The 18,712-nt window shown below is 42.6% G+C and overlaps 1 protein-coding gene across 1 annotated transcript in view; it reads left to right on the top strand.

Moving 5' to 3' along the window:
• The first annotated feature begins 1,057 nt into the window (after positions 1–1,057).
• LOC106578466 (M1-specific T cell receptor beta chain) overlaps positions 1,058–18,712 on the top strand; it is a 34,218-nt gene continuing 16,563 nt past the window's right edge. Inside the window, exons 1-3 of the mRNA XM_045706178.1 lie at positions 1,058–1,234; positions 1,391–1,543; positions 1,656–1,807. Coding sequence (XP_045562134.1) covers positions 1,186–1,234; positions 1,391–1,543; positions 1,656–1,807 — 354 coding nt within the window. The 5' untranslated portion in view covers positions 1,058–1,185. The remainder of the gene's footprint in view (positions 1,235–1,390; positions 1,544–1,655; positions 1,808–18,712) is intronic.

Raw genomic sequence — 18,712 nt, 5'->3', positions numbered from 1 at the left:
GGGAGGCTGCCATGGAGGCTCTCTCTGGCAGCTGGCTGATGTTACCTGGCAGGGTTTATATCTCTCTACACCTGACTGATGTTACCTGGCAGGGTTATATCTCTCTACACCTGACTGATGTTACCTGGCAGGGTTTATATCTCTCTACACCTGACTGATGTTACCTGGCAGGGTTTATATCTCTCTACACCTGGCTGATGTTACCTGGCAGGGTTTATATCTCTCTACACTTGACTGATGTTACCTGGCAGGGTTTATATCTCTCTACACCTGACTGATGTTACCTGGCAGGGTTTATATCTCTCTACACCTGACTGATGTTAACTGGCAGGGTTTATATCTCTCTACACCTCACTGATGTTACCTGGCAGGGTTTATATCTCTCTACACCTGACTGATGTTACCTGGCAGGGTTTATATCTCTCTACACCTGACTGATGTTACCTGGCAGGGTTTATATCTCTCTACACCTGGCTGATGTTACCTGGCAGGGTTTATATCTCTCTACACCTGACTGATGTTACCTGGCAGGGTTTATATCTCTCTACACCTGACTGATGTTACCTGGCAGGGTTTATATCTCTCTACACCTGACTGATGTTACCTGGCAGGGTTTATATCTCTCTACACTTGACTGATGTTACCTGGCAGGGTCTCTCTCCGATAGGGGGAGCTACAGCCCAGATATTAGAACAGTAATCAAGAGGATGTGATGATGAATAAAACTCTCTCTTTCTCTTTAAGTCGCTCTCTCGCTCTCTCTCTCTTTCTCTCTGCTCTTTCTCTCTCTCTCTCTCTCTCTCTCGCGCTCTCTCGCTCTCTCTCTCTTTCTCTCTCTCCTCTCTCTCTCTCCTCTCTCTCCCTCTCTCTCTCGCTTACTCTCTCTCTGCTCTTTCTCTCTCTCTCTCTCTGCTCTTTCTCTCTCTCTTCTCTCTCTCACTCTCTCTCTCTCTCTGCTCTTTCGCTCTCTCCTCTCTCTCTCTCTGCTCTTTCTCTCTCTCTTCTCTCTCTCTCTTTCTCTCTGCTCTTTCTCTCTCTCTCTCTCTGCTCTTTCTCTCTCTCTTCTCTCTCTCAATCTCTCTCTCTCTCTGCTCTTTCACTCTCTCCTCTCTCTCTCTCTTCTCTCACTTACTCTCTTTACACAAGACAGCTTTGGGAGGTAGCTGGCACTGTGTATGTAGAAGGATGTCTCCAACAACACTTGGACTCGGCTTGTTCTTCATCTTATTTCCACGTGAGATTTCCTCAATCTGAATATGACTAAATATTATAGCTAAGTATTGTATTAAAGTTACATGGGACTGTATCGAAATAGCACTCTCTCTTCCCAAGCTTTGGTGAACTCTGAACTCATCATCGTCATCCTCTGTCTGAACTGTCTCTTTCACAGCTCATGTAAAGTGTGCAGAGTTTCATCAGTCTCCTTCCCTGACAGTGAAGGAAAGAGACCGCGTGGAGGTCCACTGTAGCCACAATGACAATAACCTGGTGGTGATGCTGTGGTACCAACAGAAACAGGCCAGTCCTGCTATGACTCTGATAGGTGACGATCCATCATGTGACTGCTGCCACCGACTTCTAAACCCTATTGTTGTTGAGGAGAGGTGCATTTCATCCTACCACATGTATCCTGATGATAAACTTTGATTTGATAGGGTACGGTTACAGCGCCACAGAGCCTAACTACGAGGGTCTGTTCAAGGAGAGGTTTCAGCTGAAGAGAGAGGACACCCTGAAGGGATCTCTGGTCATCTCCAACCTAACATCAGCAGACTCTGCTGTGTATTTCTGCGCAGCCAGTCACACAGTGATGTGGATAGATGTCTGTCTCTCGCTCAAAACCTGACACACACTCACTCACAGGAAATCGAAACGCAGGCACCAGCTTTCTACTCTGGTCTTGTATCATGTATTGTAACGGCTGTTGAATGGAGTAGACCAAGGCGCAGTGTGGTTAGTGCTCATCTTTGTAATTTAATGGAAAAAAGAGAACACTTTACAAATAAACAAAAGACAACAGCCAAACACTTCTGTCAGGTAACAAATGACTAAACAGAAAACAACCACCCACAAAACCCAAAGGAAAACAGGCTGCCTAATTATGGCTCCCAATCAGCAACAACGATATACAGCTGTCCCTGATTGAGAGCCATACCCGGCCGAAACAAAGAAATACCAAACATAGAAAAAAGGACATAGAATGCCCACCCCAACTCACGCCCTGACCAACCAAAATAGAGACATAAAAGGATCTCTAAGGTCAGGGGGCGTGACATGTATTGTGGTGTCAGGTAAAGGAAAACAGTTGATCAGGGTCAGTGGGAGCAGTAGTAATGAAAGCCAAAGTGTGTACAGTAGGTCACAATATACAGAATCCAGCACAGACCCAATTTGTTTTCTTGTTAGAAGTAAGAAATTATCTTACTACAAATAGTTCATTTTTCTGCTTAAATTTAACTTGAACTTTTATTTTGTATCTCTCCCCTCTCCAGATGTTCTATTAAATGACATATTTTTCTGTTTGCTCACTGGGTCATCCTATATTTATTTATATTTGCTCTTTCAAGCAGTGCAGATCGTTAAGATGAAATAACGTTATAAAAGCGTTATAATAACGTTATAATAATGTTATAATAAAGCTGCTGATCCAACTTCTCTCAGACCTTTCTTTTCTTCTTCTCATAGGTCATAGGTCATAGGTCATCATAGGTCCCCGAAGCTTCTTCTGATGGATTCTCTTCTTCTCATAGGTCATAGGTCATCATAGGTCCCCGAAGCTTCTTCTGATGGATTCTCTTCGTAAATAATGCTCACTCTGCTAGCGAACGCGGTCTAAATAGCGATGAAATGTTGTTGTTTTTCCATCGCCATTGCAAACATTGGCTAAGCAGGAAGCAGACATGCCATTCAAAGTAGTAGTGTTTTTTTGTTTCAGCAAATCTCAGGCCACGATATGTCAAATAGCAGTAGGCACCAGCGGTGGTGATTTTAGTACGTAAATCTAGGTGGGGCAACAAACCAAAAAAAGTGGGATGCATGCCAGCAAAGCCTCTACACAACACAACACTAAACAATACATTAACTGCACTAGAACGGTGACAAACAGTGCCCACAAACTGTTAGGGCCTACAGTACATAAAGCTGTCCCAACAGCAGAGTCCCAACAGCAGAGTCCCAACACCTTACCACTGCTACACCTGGTTATCAGCGGAGCCTTGTCTGGCAGCGAAACAGTTCATTCAGCCTCATTTACTGCCTTTTAAAAAACACATAGCTGATATGGCTGACTTGGTTAAACAAATGTGGTTTCTACTGACAATTGAGATGAACAAGCTATGGCATAAGAGGACGACAAGCAGATAAGAGGCAATCCATAATTTCGATTAAGACATTAATGAGTGACGACGGACGTAGTCAATATAACTATTTGTTCAGCACTTTTGAAATGTACAGCCACAGAATTCAGAACATGGGCCGTTCTTACAGTGTACTCCCTCTATACCAAGTCAGAACTGTAGGATAATTAAAGGGGGCATATAAAACACACAATGAAGCTCTTACAATATTTGATGATTACATTTCTCTAAAACGGGTTATAGGCTACATGTGTACCACCAAGTCAGAACAGTAGACGAAATTAAGAGGTGAAAATAGACCAAATTATTAGGGTGAGGCACATGGGCTACTAACAGCTTACTACACAACATACACTCAGTATTACTTTCTTAGCTACAGTATTCATATCTCCCTGGTATATTATATCATTTATGCAGCAGCATTCAAGACATTTTTGGACTGATCTTGCGATGTGCTCCCTTAAACAGGAAGGTGGCGCGGCGGTCCTTTGTGGGCAAATTTTGTAATCAAACTTTATCATCAAAGTCTGACATTCTCTGGATTTATGGTGGGAACTCTGGGGGGGAAAAAACACAGCCACAGTGAATAACAGGCTAGTGGCTAGACACTCTACTGTCGTCTTGCCGAGGAACTTGAAGTTTCTAACCATCTCCACGGCAACCTCGCTTTGCAATGCTTGCAGTGAGCCACTGATTCCTTCCAAATGACTCATTTTTGAATTTGAAATTTCCAACTTGTTGTGTAATCTTTATGTCCAACGGCTGATGAGCACAGATACGTTTATTCCATGATTTCTCTTCATTATTTCTCTTTATACGACAAGGATTAAAAAGAATTTGCCAGTAGATTGTCGACTTGATTCATGATGATGATTGCTAGCTAATACTTTGAAAGTATGATGTTGACGTGATCAGTCCAATCTAAGCTACGGTAGATATAACGTGATTTGACATAATTTTATCTGTGGCCAATGACCTTGAGCCTTCTTGGAAGGGCACTTGTAATATAACTCTATGGCAGGACTCAAAGGGCTGAAATTTTGAGTTCCTCTCTCCAGTGTCAATGTTTTGTTGCCCATCTTAATCTTTTATTTGTATTTGCCAGTCTGAGATATGACTTTTTATTTGCAACTCTGACTAGAAGGCCAGCATCCCGGAATCGCCTCTTCACTGTTGACGTTGAGACTGGTGTTTTGCGAATACTATTTAATGAAGCTGCCAGTTGAGGACTTGTGAGGCGTCTGTTTCTCAAACTAGACAATCTGATGTACTTGTCCTCTTGCTCAGTTGTGCACCGGGGCCTCCCACTCCTCTTCCTATTCTGGTTAGAGCCAGTTTGTGCTGTTCTGTGAAGGGGGTAGTACACAGCGTTGTACTAGATCTTCAGTTTCTTGGCAATTTCTCACATGGAATAGCCTTCATTTCTCAGAACAAGAATAGACTGCCGATTTTCAGAAGAAAGTTATTTGTTTCTGGCCATTTTGAGCCTGTAATCGAACCCACAAATGCTGATGCTCCAGATACTCAACTAGTCTAAAGAAGGCCAGTTTTATTGCTTCTTTAATCAGAACAACAGTTTTCTGTGCTAACATAATTGCAAATGGTTTTCTAAATGATCAATTAGACTTTTAAAATGATAAACTTGGATTAGCCAACACAACATGCCATTGGAACACAGGAGTGATGGTTGCTGATAATGGGCTTCTGTACGCCTATGTAGATATTCCATTATAATTCAGCCGTTTCCAACTACAAGAGTCATTTACAACATTAAAAATGTCTACACTGTATTTCTGATCAATTTGATGTTATTTTAATGGCCAAAAAAACATTTATTTCAAAAACAAGGATATTTCTAAGTGACCCCAAACTTTTGAATGGTAGTGAATAATGTGATTTGCTGTCATTGTATCTTTTGCCAATGACCTTGAGCCTTCCTGGAAGGGCACTTGTAATATAACTAAATGACAGGACCAAAAGGGCTAGAATTTTCTGTCTACCATTACTAAGTTTCCCATTGAGTGACAGAACACTGAGCCAATCAAGGCACAACGCTACTATTTTCTGCTGGCTGCCCCACCACCACAGAAAGCACTGAGCTAGGCTGAAACACCTGCGTTTTGGAGCTGCTTTACTGAAGAAAACAAAAAAAGACCATGTTTGTATGCAGCTTTATTAACCTGTTATGGCTAGGGGGCAGTATTTTCACGGCTGGATAAAAAACGTACCCGATTTAATCTGGTTACTACTCCTGCCCAGTAACTTGAATATGCATATAATTATTGTCTTTGGATAGAAAACACTCCAAAGTTTCTAAAACTGTTTGAATGGTGTCTGTGAGTATAACAGAACTCAAATGGCAGGTCAAAACCTGAGAGATTCCTTTACAGGAAGTGGCCTGTCTGACCATTTCTTGAACTTCTTTGCCATCTCTATCTTTTACAAAGGATCTCTGCTCTAACGTGACACTTCCTACGTCTTCCATGGGCGCTCAGAGCCCGGGAAAAACCTGAATGTCGTCATCCCAGCCCCAGGCTGAAACACATTATCGCCTTTCTCAAGTGGCCGATCAAGGGACTGTGGGCCCTGGCCGCCCCCGTCTTTGTGATTTTTCCTCTGTTTGCCGAAAAGGAGATTCCCGGTCGGAATATTATCGCTTTTTTACGAGATAAATTGCATAAAAATAGATTTTAAACAGCGGTTGACATGCTTCGAAGTACGGTAATGGAATATTTAGAATTTTTTTGTCACGAATTGCGCCATGCGCACGACCCTGATTTACCATTTCGGATAGTGTCTGGGACGCACGAACAAAACGCCGCTATTCGGATATAACGATGGATTATTTTGGACCAAACCAACATTTGTTATTGAAGTAGCAGTCCTGGGAGTGCATTCTGACGAAGACAACAAAAGGTAATCGAACTTTTATAATAGTAAATCTGATATTGGTGAAGGCTAAACTTGCCGGGTGTCTAAATAGCTAGCCCGTGATGGCTGGGCTATGTACTTAGAATATTGCAAAATGTGCTTTCACCAAAAGCTATTTTAAAATCAGACATATCGAGTGCATAGAGGAGTTCTGTATCTATAATTCTTATAATAATTGTTATGCTTTTTGTGAACGTTTATCGTGAGTAATTTAGTAAATTGTTAGCAAATTCCCCGGAAGTTTGCGGGGGGTATGCTAGTTCTGAACATCACATGCTAATGTAAAAAGCTGTTTTTTGATATAAATATGAACTTGATTGAACAAAACATGCATGTATTGTATAACATAATGTCCTAGGTGTGTCATCTGATGAAGATCATCAAAGGTTAGTGCTGCATTTAGCTGTCTTCTGGGTTTTTGTGACATTATATGCTAGCTTGAAAAATGGGTGTCTGATTATTTCTGGCTTGGTACTCTGCTGACATAATCTAATGTTTTTCTTTCGCTGTAAAGCCTTTTTGAAATCGGACAGTGTGGTTAGATAAAGGAGAGTCTTGTCTTTAACCTCTCTGGGCTAGGCGGGACGAATTCGTCCCACCTACGTAACAGCCACTGCCAGCCTGTGGCGCGATTTTCAAAACCTTAAAAATCCTATTACTTCAATTTCTCAAACATATGACTATTTTACAGCTATTTAAAGACAAGACTCTCGTTAATCTAACCACACTGTCTGATTTCAAAAAGGCTTTACAACGAAAGAAAAACAAACTTCCGGGGATTTCGCTAACATTTTACTAAATTACTCACGATAAACGTTCACAAAAAGCATAACAATTATTATAAGAATTATAGATACAGACCTCCTCTATGCACTCGATATGTCCGATTTTAAAATAGCTTTTTGGTGAAAGCACATTTTGCAATATTCTAAGTACATAGCCCAGGCATCACGGGCTCGCTATTTAGACACCCGGCAAGTTTAGCACTCACCATAATCATATTTACTATTATAAAAGTTTGATTACCTTTTGTTGTCTTCGTCAGAATGCACACCCAGGACTGCTACTTCAATAACAAATGTTGGTTTGGTCCAAAATAATCCATCGTTATATCCGAATAGCGGCGTTTTGTTCGTGCGTTCCAGACACTATCCGAAATAGTAAAGAAGTGTCGCACGCATGGCACAATTCGTGACAATAAAATTCTAAATATTCCATTACCGTACTTCGAAGCATGTCAACCGCTGTTTAAAATCAATTTTTACGACATTTTTCTCGTAGAAAAGCGATAATATTCCGACAGGGAATCTCCTTTTCGGCAAACAGAGGAAAAAATCCCAAAGGCGGGGGCGGTCGGGTCACGCGCATAAGCCCAGTGTCCCTTGATCGGCCACTTGAGAAAGGCGATAATGTGTTTCAGCCTGGGGCTGGAATGACGACATTCTGTTTTTTCCCGGGCTCTGAGCGCCTATGGACGACGTGGGAAGTGTCACGTTAGAGCAGAGATCCTTAGTAAATGATAGAGATGGAAAAGAAGTTCAAGAAATAGTCAGACAGGCCACTTCCTGTAAAGGAATCTCTCAGGTTTTGACCTGCCATTTGAGTTCTGTTATACTCACAGACACCATTCAAACAGTTTTAGAAAATTTAGGGTGTTTTCTATCCATATGTAATAAGTATATGCATATTCTAGTTACTGTGTAGGAGTGGTAACCAGATTAAATCGGGTATGTTTTTTATCCAGCCGTGTCAATACTGCCCCCTAGCCCTAACAGGTTAAAATGCTGTGAAATAGTCATATGTTTGAAAAATTGAAGTTTTTGTATTTTTGAGGAATTCGTAATTCGCGCCACGCCTATCATTGGATATTGGAGCAGGTGTTCCGCTAGCGGAACGTCTAGATGTAAGAGGTTAACTGAATGATATATATTTTTTACGTTGTTTGTGAACTGATATGTGAGATAGGGGGCGCTACAGCGATTTTTGAAAGAAATTCGTGCCCATTTTAAACGGCCTCCTACTCAAACTCAGAAGCTAGGATATGCATATAATTAATACTTGTGGATAGAAAACACCCTAAAGTTTCTAAAACTGTTTGAATGGTGTCTGTGAGTATAACAGAACTCATATGGCAGTCAAAACCCCAAGTCAGATCGTAACAGGATGTGGAATTCTGAATTGCGGACTCAACTTCATCACTTTGCCTATAAATCACACCGTGAGCTATGGTTCATTGAGCACTTCCTATTGCTTCCACTAGATGTCCCCAGTCTTTACAAAGTGGTTTGAGCTTTCTACTGTGAAAACTGACAGAATGAAAGTCTGTGGAACGTGGTCACATGGGGAGGGCCATCACCATTATGGTGCCCCTGGCTACCCTCCCCTTTCGAAACGTTTTGAAAGACAATGCAATCGTCCCCCTTGAATGTTATTGGAGCTCTGGTTGAAAAAGGCCCTAAAGATTTATGTTATACAACGTTTGACATGTTTGAACGTACTTAAATAAAAAAAAATCCATTTTGGTAAGAGAGGAGTCCCGCGCACGACGGTACTTTTGGTGCAGCCTTCAGAACGCGCTAACAAGAAGACATGAAGGATTAACTTTTTCGAACGAAAATACATTTGTTGTGGACCTGGAATTTCTGGAAGTGCCTTCTGATGAAGATAATCAAAGGTAAGGGATTATTGACAATAGTATACAAGACTAGATTTAATATGCGATTGTTCCAAGATGGCGCTGACCTGAATTGCTAGCCTATTTTTCTGAGTATCGCATCCCCTTTTATCGCAAAGTGTGATTACCCAGTAAAGTTATTTTTAAATCTGGCATTGCAGGTGCTTTCAAAAGATGCTAATCTATAAATCTTAGAATGACAATATTACATTTTAAAAATGTTTTCGAATAGTAATTTAGTAAATTGTAGCGCTGTTTCACCGGACGCATTTGAGGGAAAATAGTTAGTCAACGTCACGCGCCGATGTAAAATGCTGTTTTTATATATAAATATGAACTTTATCGAACAAAAGAATGCATGTATTGTGTAACATGATGTCCTAGGAGTGTCATCTGATGAAGATTGTCAAAGGTTAGTGCTGCATTTAGCTGTTTTTTGGTTATTTGTGATGCATGTGGTTGGTCGGAAAATGGCTATGTGGCTACTTTTACGATATACTCCTCTAACATAATCTAATGTTTTGCTTTTGCTGTAAAGCCTTTTTGAAATCGGACAACGTGGTTCAATTCAGGAGAGGTGTATCTATAAAACGATTTAAAATAGTCCTATATTTGAAAAAATATATATATTAAATTTTGTTATGCAAATGGCGATAGGATTTTTCGCTGGATGTCCGTCGAGCCTGTCCAGAGGTTAATGCCAAAATAACATGCAAAACAGGCAAGCCACAAAAAATGTGGGTTTGCCCCACCTGCCCTGAATGACAAGTCGCCACTGGTCCAATGGCAAACTCCGCCCATGGCACAGCCTTGCGACAATTGAGACATGGATTGTGCATGTGTACCATTCAGAGGGTGAATTGGCAAGACTAAATATTTAAGTACCATTGAACGGGGTATGGTAGTAGGTGGTTGGCGCACCAGTTTGTGTCAAAAACTGCAACGCTGCTGGGAATTTATTTAACTGGGCAAGTCAGTTAAACAAATTCTTATTTACAATGACAGCCTACCCAGACCAAACCCTAACCCGGACAACGCTGGGCCAATTGTGCTTCGCCCTTTGGGACTCCCAATCGCGGCCGGTTGTGATACAGCCTGGAATTGAACCAGGGTCTGTAGTGATGCCTCTAACACTGAGATGCAGTGCCTTAGACCGCTTCGCCACTCGGGAGCCCAAGAATGGTCCACCACCCAAAGGACATCCAGACAACTTGACACAACTGTGGGAAGCATTGTAGTCAACATGGACCAGCAACCCTGTGGAACGCTTTCGACACCTTGTAGAGTCCACGCCCCGACGAATTGAGGCCATCAGGCTATTCAAATAGTTAGCTGTATAGTATAAATAGTATGACTCCAAGTGGGAACTATAGCTCATACAAGCTGCTATGGAGGGCACTACCGAGGGCACTATGGAGGACACTGTGAAGGGCACTGTGGAGGCACTGTGGAGGGCACTATGGAGGGTACTGTGGAGGGCACTGTGGAGGCACTGTGGAGGGCACTATGGAGGGTACTGTGGAGGGCACTATGGAGGGTACTGTGGAGGCACTGTGGAGGGCACTGGGGAGGGCACTGTGGAGGGCACTATGGAGGGTACTGTGGAGGGCACTGGGGAGGGCACTGTGGAGGCACTGTGGAGGGCACTATGGAGGGTACTGTGGAGGGTACTGTGGAGGCACTGTGGAGGGCACTATGGAGGGTACTGTGGAGGGTACTGTGGAGGGCACTGGGGAGGGCACTGTGGAGGGTACTGGGGAGGGCACTATGGAGGGTACTGTGGAGGGCACTATGGAGGGTACTGTGGAGGGTACTGTGGAGGGTACTGTGGAGGGCACTGGGGAGGGCACTATGGAGGGTACTGTGGAGGGCACTGTGAAGGGCACTGTGAAGGGCACTGTGGAGGCACTGTGGAGGGCACTGTGGAGGGCACTGTGGAGGCACTGTGGAGGGCACTATGGAGGGTACTGTGGAGGGCACTATGGAGGGCACTGTGGAGGGTACTGTGGAGGGCACTATGGAGGGCACTGTGGAGGGCACTGTGGAGGGCACTGTGAAGGGCACTGTGAAGGGCACTGTGGAGGCACTGTGGAGGGCACTGTGGAGGGCACTGTGGAGGCACTGTGGAGGGCACTATGGAGGACACTGTGGAGGGTACTGTGGAGGGTACTGTGGAGGGCACTGTTCCAAATATTTAAATGTAGAGAGTTACTAGTCACAGGGTACAGATGTAATGTGTGATGCAGCCTGACGGTATGCTCTCAATGGTGTCTTCTACACCAATTGTGTCCGTGTGGTTTGACCATTTCAGTTCCTCTGAGATGTGTATGCCGAGTAACTTGAAGCTTTTGCCCATCTCCATGGCGACCCCGTTGATGAGGATGGGGGCGTGTCCGGCCTGGTTCCTCCTCAAGTCCACAGTCAGCTCCTTTATTTTGCTAACGTTAAGGGAGAGGTTGTTTACCTGGCACCACACCGTCAGGCGTGATGTTGGAGTTGGAACTGTGTGAGGTCACATAGTCGTGGGTATACAGGGACTACAGGAGGGGACTGAGGACGCACCCTTGTTGAGGATCAGTGTGTAGGAGGTCATGTTTGCCTAGCTTCACCACCAGGGGTGCGGCCCGACAGGAAGTCCAGGAACCAGATGCATAGGGAGGAGTTCAGTTCCAGGGCTGTGAGATTTGTGGTCAGCTTAAAGGGCACTGTGGTATTGAAGGCTGAGCTGTAGTCGAAGATCATAATCCTCACCTATGCATTCCTTTTGTCCAGAGACAAGAGAGCAAAAGAGAGCAAGAGGGAGGGAGAGAGAGAGGGATGGAGAGAGAAAGAGTAGTTGGCGTGTCCATTCACAATTCTCTCATCTAAGTATGAAGTAGTATTGTGTATTAGTATTGTATCACCTGAACACCAGTAAGAAATATATTCAACCTGTAAGACATCATCAGTACAATAATTATAACTCTGTTTAATTTATTATGACATTTTTCTACCTACAGGATCAACATCGTTCAACATCCTCCAACTCTTTTTTTTCAATACAGGGAGGATAGAAGACTCCAGAATGTTCTCAAGATGACGCTGAGTTCTATAGAATGTTCTGGTACAAACAGAACACGCTGAGTTCTATAGAATGTTCTGGTACAAACAGAACACGCTGAGTTCTATAGAATGTTCTGGTACAAACAGAACACCAACAGAACCATGGACGTGGTGGCTTATTCTCTGGGGAAAGAAGAACATTTAGACTCCTCTATACTGATTAGGGATTTAAAGTCTGGAGACTCTGCTGTGTACTACTGTGCTGCCAGCTCAGCACACTGACTCAGGCCTGCTTCACTGCTCTAAAACAACGTATACATTTACATGTACATGTTGGTCATTTAGCAGATGCTCTTATCCAGAACGATTTAGAGTTAGTGAATTCATCTTAAAGTACAGTTGAAGTCGGACATTTACATACACTTAGGTTGGAGTCATTAAAACTCGTTTTTCAACCACTCCACAAATGTCTTGTTAACAAACTATAGTTTTGGCAAGTCGGTTAGGACATCTACTTTGTGCATGACACAAGTAATTTTTCCAACAATTATTTACAGACAGATTATTTCACTGTATCACAATTCCAGTGGGTCAGAAGTTTACATACAATAAGTTGACTGTGCCTTTAAACAGCTTGGAAAATTCCAGAAAATTATGTCATGGCTTTAGAAGCTTCTGATAGGCTAATTGACATCATTTGAGTCAATTGGAGGTGTATCTGTGGATGTATTTCAAGGCCTACCTTCAAACTCAGTGACTCTGCTTGATATCATGGGAAAAGCAAAAGAAATCAGCAATTTCCAAACGCCTGAAGGTACCACGTTCATCTGTACAAACAATAGTACGCAAGTATAAACACCATGGTACCACACAGCCTCAAACCGCTCAGGAAGGAGACGCGTTCTGTCTCCTAGAGATGAATGTACTTTGGTGTGAAAAGTGCAAATCAATCCCAGAACAACAGCAAAGGAACTTGTGAAGATGCTGGAGGAAACAGGTACAAAAGTATCTATATCCACAGTAAAACGAGTCCTATATCGACATAACCTGAAAGGCTGCTCAGCAAGGAAGAGGCCACTGCTCATAAACCGCCATAAAAAAGCCAGACTACAGTTTGCAACTGCACATGGGGACAAAGATCATACTTTTTGGAGAAATGTCCTCTGGTCTGATGAAGCAAAAATAAAACTGTTTGGCCATAATGACCGTCGTTATGTTTGGAGGAAAAAGAGGGATGCTTGCAAGCTGAAGAACACCATCCCAACCGTGAAGCACGGGGGTGGCAGCATCATGTTATGGGGGTGCTTTGCTGCAGGAGGGACTGGTGCACTTCACAAAATAGATGGCATCATGAGGAGGAAAATTATAGGTATATATTGAAGTAACATCTCAAGACATCAGTCAGGAAGTTAAAGCTTGGTCACAAATGGTCTTCCAAATGGACAATGACTCAAAGCATACATCCAAAGTTGTGCAAAATGGCTTAAGGACAACAAAGTCAAGGTATTTGAGTGGCCATCACAAAGCCCTGACCTCATCCTATAGAAAATGTGTGGGCAGAACTGTAAAAGCGTGTGCGAGCAAGGAGGCCTACAAACCTGACTCAGTTCCACCAGCTCTGTGAGGAGGAATGGGCCAAAATTCACCCAACTTATTGTGGGAAGCTTGTGGAAGGCAACCCGAAACGTTTGACCTAAGTTAAACATTTTAAAGGCAATGCTACCAAATACTAATTGAGTGTATGTAAACTTCTGACCCACTGGGAATGTGATGAAAGAAATTAAAGCTGAAATAAATAATTCTCTCTACTATTATTCTGACATTTCACATTCTTAAAATAAAATGGTGATCCTAACTGACCTAAGACAGGGAATTTTTACCAGGATTAAATGTCAGGAATGATGAAAAACTGAGTTTAAATGTATTTGGCTAAGGTATACGTAAACCTCCGACTTCAACTGTAGCTGGGTGGGACAACCACATATCACAGGCATAGAAAGTACATTTTTCCTCAATAAAGTAGCTATCAGTACATTCTTAGAAAAAAATTGTTTCATAAAGGGTTTTTCCCCATAGGACAGGTAAAACTCTTTTGAGTTCCATGTTGAACCTTTTTCTACTTGGAACCAAAAAGTGTTCTCCAAAGGATTATCTGATGGCGGTGGGACTCTGCTGTCCTAGCTTCAGGGGGAAGCTGGTTCCACCATTGGGGTGCCAGGACAGAGAAGAGTTTGGACTGGGCTGAGCGGGAGCCCTCCTGTTGGGGTGGTATGGCCAAAAGACCTGAGGTGGTAGAGCGGAGTGCTCAGTTTGGGATGTAAGGTTTGAGCATTGCCTGGAGGTAGGGAGGGGCAGTTCCTCTTGCTGCTCCGTAGGTAAGCACCATGGTCTTGTAGTGGATGTGAGCTTCGACTGGAAGCCAGTGGAATGTACGGAGGAGTGGAGTGACATGAGAAAACATGAGAAGGTTGAAAACCAGGTGGGCTGCAGCGTCCTGGATAAGTTGCGGGGGGTTTGATGGCACAAGTGGGGAGCCCAGCCAAGTTGCAGTAGTCCAGACAGGAGAGGACAGGTGTCTGAATTAGGACCCATTTTAAAACACTATACAACACCGTTCAAATTGACACAAATGCAGAACAATGCCAAATTCATGAGAAGCTGAATGGATTAGAAAAGGCTATAAAGGACAATCAAAATCCATTGGACTCCCCAGGAGTTCTATAAAAAACTTCAGGCCCTCAAATTTAAAAAGCATGCGGACCTGATGGCATCCTAAATGAGATGCTCAAACTCACTAGTGCAAAATTTCAATTGGTTATATTAAAACTGTTTAATTTGATCCTGAGTGTAGGTTATTTCCCTGACATCTGGAATCAAGGACTCCTAACTCCAATCTTTAAGAACGGAGACAAATTTGACCCTAACAATTACAGAGGCATTTGTGTGCACAGTAACCTGGGGAAGGTTTTCTGTAGTATTATAAATGTAAGAGTTCTAAACTTCCTTAATAAGCACAATGTCTTGAGTAAAAGCCAAATTGGATTTATACCAAAACATCGCACGGCTGATCATATTTATACCCTACACACCCTGATAGATAAACTTGTCCACCAAAATAATACCAAAATATACGCTTGCTTTATCGACTTCCAAAAAGCATTTGATTCTATTTGGCGTACAGGACTGTTCTACAAAGTTATTGAAAGTGGTGTAGGGGGTAAAACATATGACATAATTCAATCAATGTATACTGGCTATACGTGCAGCATTAAAATTGGCAAGAAAATAACAAAATTCTTTAACCAGGGACGGGGCCTTCGTCAGGGTTGCAATCTGAGCCCTGCAATCTTCAATATTTACATCAACAAATTGGACACTATTCTAGAAAAATCCTCGGCCCCTGGTGTTAGTCTCCACAATTCAGAGGTTAAATGCCTACTCTTCGCAGATGACCTATGCCTGCTGTCACCCACAGCACATGACCTACAGTGGAGCCTGGATCTGCTAGAGCAGTACTGCCAGACCCTGGCAGTAAACCCCAAAAAGACAAAAATTATGATTTTCCAGAGAAGATCCAGATCTCAGGGAATTAGACCAAAGTTCTCAAATGGTACAAAATATATACAGTACTGCACACACTACAATTATTTAAGCTCAACTAGACACCTTAATGAGGCAGTGAATGAACTGAGAGAGAAAGCACGCAGGGCATGCTACACCATTAAAAAACAAATTTAATATTTGGCTAAAACTAATTGAACGTGTCATTGAACCAATTGCACTTTATGGCAGCGAGGTGTGGGGTCCACTTGCAAAACAAGATTTCATCAAATGGGACAAACACCCCATTGAAACCCTGCATGCAGAGTTCTGTAAGATTTTCCTACATGTCTAGAGGAAAACTACAAACAATGCATGCAGGGCAATTTAGGCCAATATCCACTAATAATAAAAACTCAAAAAAGAGCAATTAAGTTTTGGAAACATCTAAAATACAGTGACCCCCTCTCATATCATTACCAAGCCCTGCAATGCCAAGAGCTGAGCAAAGAAAATAGTCCCCTCATCCATCTGGTCCTGGGGCTGAGTTCACAAACCTGTTCTACTAACACACTGAAGCCTTAGGACCAGAACATCCAATCAATCAGAATAAACCAAATTACAACACAGTCAAAACAAAACTACATTGCTTATTGGGAAACACAAGCACAAGCACAAAGCAAAATGCAGCGCTATCTGGCCCTAAATCTACAGTACACCGTGGTTAACTATTTGACCATGGTTACTGATCAAAACCTTAGAAAAACCTTGACAAAGTACAGGCTCAGTGAGCACAGTCTTGCCATTGAGAAGGGTAGACACAGGAAAACCTGGCTCCCTGTAGAGGAAAGGCTGTGCAACCACTGCACAACAGCAGAACCTGAGACGGAGCTGCGTTTCCTGACAAAATGTCAAAAATATAAAACAATTAGAGAGTGTCATTTCCCCAAATTTGAAACCCTTATTCAAGGTTTCAAAGACCTCTCTGATGAGAACAGGCTACCCGTCCTGTTGGGGGAGGACGCAGAGAGCTGTGGGTTGGCAGCGCACTACATTGCTGCCTGCCATAAGTTGAGGGACAGTGTCTGACAGACCAATAAACCTGCACATGTACTCTACTGTATGGCTATTGTTATTGTTGAATGTATGGTTATTTTGACCCTTGGTTATTGTTGTTACTGTTGTCCCATTGACATTTTTGATTCTTATTACATTTACATTTTAGTCATTTAGCAGACACTCTTATCCAGAGCAACTTACAGTAGTGAATACATACATTTCATGCATTTAAAAAAAAAAATGTTGTACTGGCCCCCCGTGGGAATCAAACCCACAACCTTGGCATTGCACACACCATTGCACACGCTCTACCAACTGAGCCACAGGGAAGACTTTTCATATTGTAAATATCCAAAGTAAGCTTTGGCAATATGCACATTGTTACGTCATGCCAATAAAGCAAATTGAATTGAATTGTAAAATGAGAGAGAGAGAGAGAGAGAGAGAGAGAGAGTACGTGGGAAGAGGCATATTTTGTACTCAAACTGATATTATAGCAGCAGGATATGACATAACTTCCTGGTCTATAATATTACTTCCTGGTCCAATGAACAGGTGAGAGGTCTAAGGAAGAAGGAGAGTGAACAGTCTGCCTGTCAGTATGAATGGTAGTATGTTACTATCACATACATGATAGTATGTTACATTAAACCATCCTTCAGTTATTGTTTTTGCATCAGATAACTGATCCTATGAGATAGGAGAGTACAGGTGCCAACCACCATACTAGAGTTGATGTCCTCTTACCTGCAGGCCAAGTCAGTGGTCCTACACTTTCAGAGATATATATAACAAACAGTATATGGGTGTTTCTCTGACTGTCTGACTGTCATCCAGGTGTCCCTGGTATATAGGCCTACCCTTGTATCAAATTAAACTCTTTGATTAAAAAGGGAGATGTTTCTCAGTTATGATCTTACACTGACCTCTGGAGGGTAAATGTCAGATTACACAGAAATCAAACCATGAGTCTATTCTATCCTGGATTCAATTAAATTCCATGATTTGAGATATGAAACAAAAATAAAACATATTTAAGATTCCCTTTGAATACATATTAATCCCTGATTGATATTGCATCTTTCTGATCAATAATATGATACTGTTACTACCAGCAGATATGATCAAATGGAAGTTACAATCACGTTAGATGGTTCTGCAAGTTTAGGACCTGAGGTTGACAGCCATGCTCTGTGACAGACAGTTACTGTCACATGATGCTGCATGGAGGGGGGGGTGGGAGTTGTTGGGTGAAGAGGGGAGGCGTTTTAGAGACTTAGAGAGGCGTCAACTCCATTATAGGACGAAACGGAAACATAACATTACCTGTCCCCTCCTTTCCTCCTGTCTTCTCTTCTGCTTCCTCCCTTCTGCTTTTCTTAGCGCTGCTGACAGAAATAGAAAGAGTCAGGTCGGAACAGGATCCAACTCCAGGAACCCCCATATCAACACACCTGCTGCTACAGACAGATACTGAGAAGGAGAGATGGGTAGAGAGATAGAGAGAGAGACAGGGTGGGGGGGAAGGAGGGAAGAGAAAGAAGAGAGAACGAGAGAGAATTCATGTTTTTGTGTGATGCTTTAACACTGTGGGGACAGGGGGCCACGGTGATATATTCACATAGAGACGCCGTACAAAAACCTCCTCCCATTCACTTCCATACAAAAAACTCCTCCCATTCACTTCCATACAAAAACAACCTCCCATTCACTTCCATACAAAAACCTCCTCTCGTTCACTTACGTACAAAAACAACCTCCCATTCACTTCCATACAAAAACCTCCTCCCATTCACTTACGTACAAGAGCCCCCTCCCATTCACTTCCATACAAAAAACTCCTCCCATTCACTTCCATACAAAAACAACCTCCCATTCACTTCCATACAAAAACCTCCTCCCATTCACTTACGTACAAGAGCCCCCTCCCATTCACTTCCATACAAAAAACTCCTCCCATTCACTTCCATAACAAAACAACCTCCCATTCACTTCCATACAAAAACAACCTCCCATTCGCTTCCATACAAAAACCTCCTCTCGTTCACTTCCGTACAAGAGCCCCCTCCCATTCACTTCCATACAAAAACCTCCTCCCATTCACTTCCAT

This window comes from Salmo salar, chromosome ssa01 (assembly GCF_905237065.1).
Source record: "Salmo salar chromosome ssa01, Ssal_v3.1, whole genome shotgun sequence".
NCBI classification, from domain to species: Eukaryota; Metazoa; Chordata; class Actinopteri; order Salmoniformes; family Salmonidae; genus Salmo; species Salmo salar.
The sequence above is the reverse complement of the archived record's forward strand: the minus strand, read 5'-3'. Positions and strand labels throughout refer to the sequence as shown.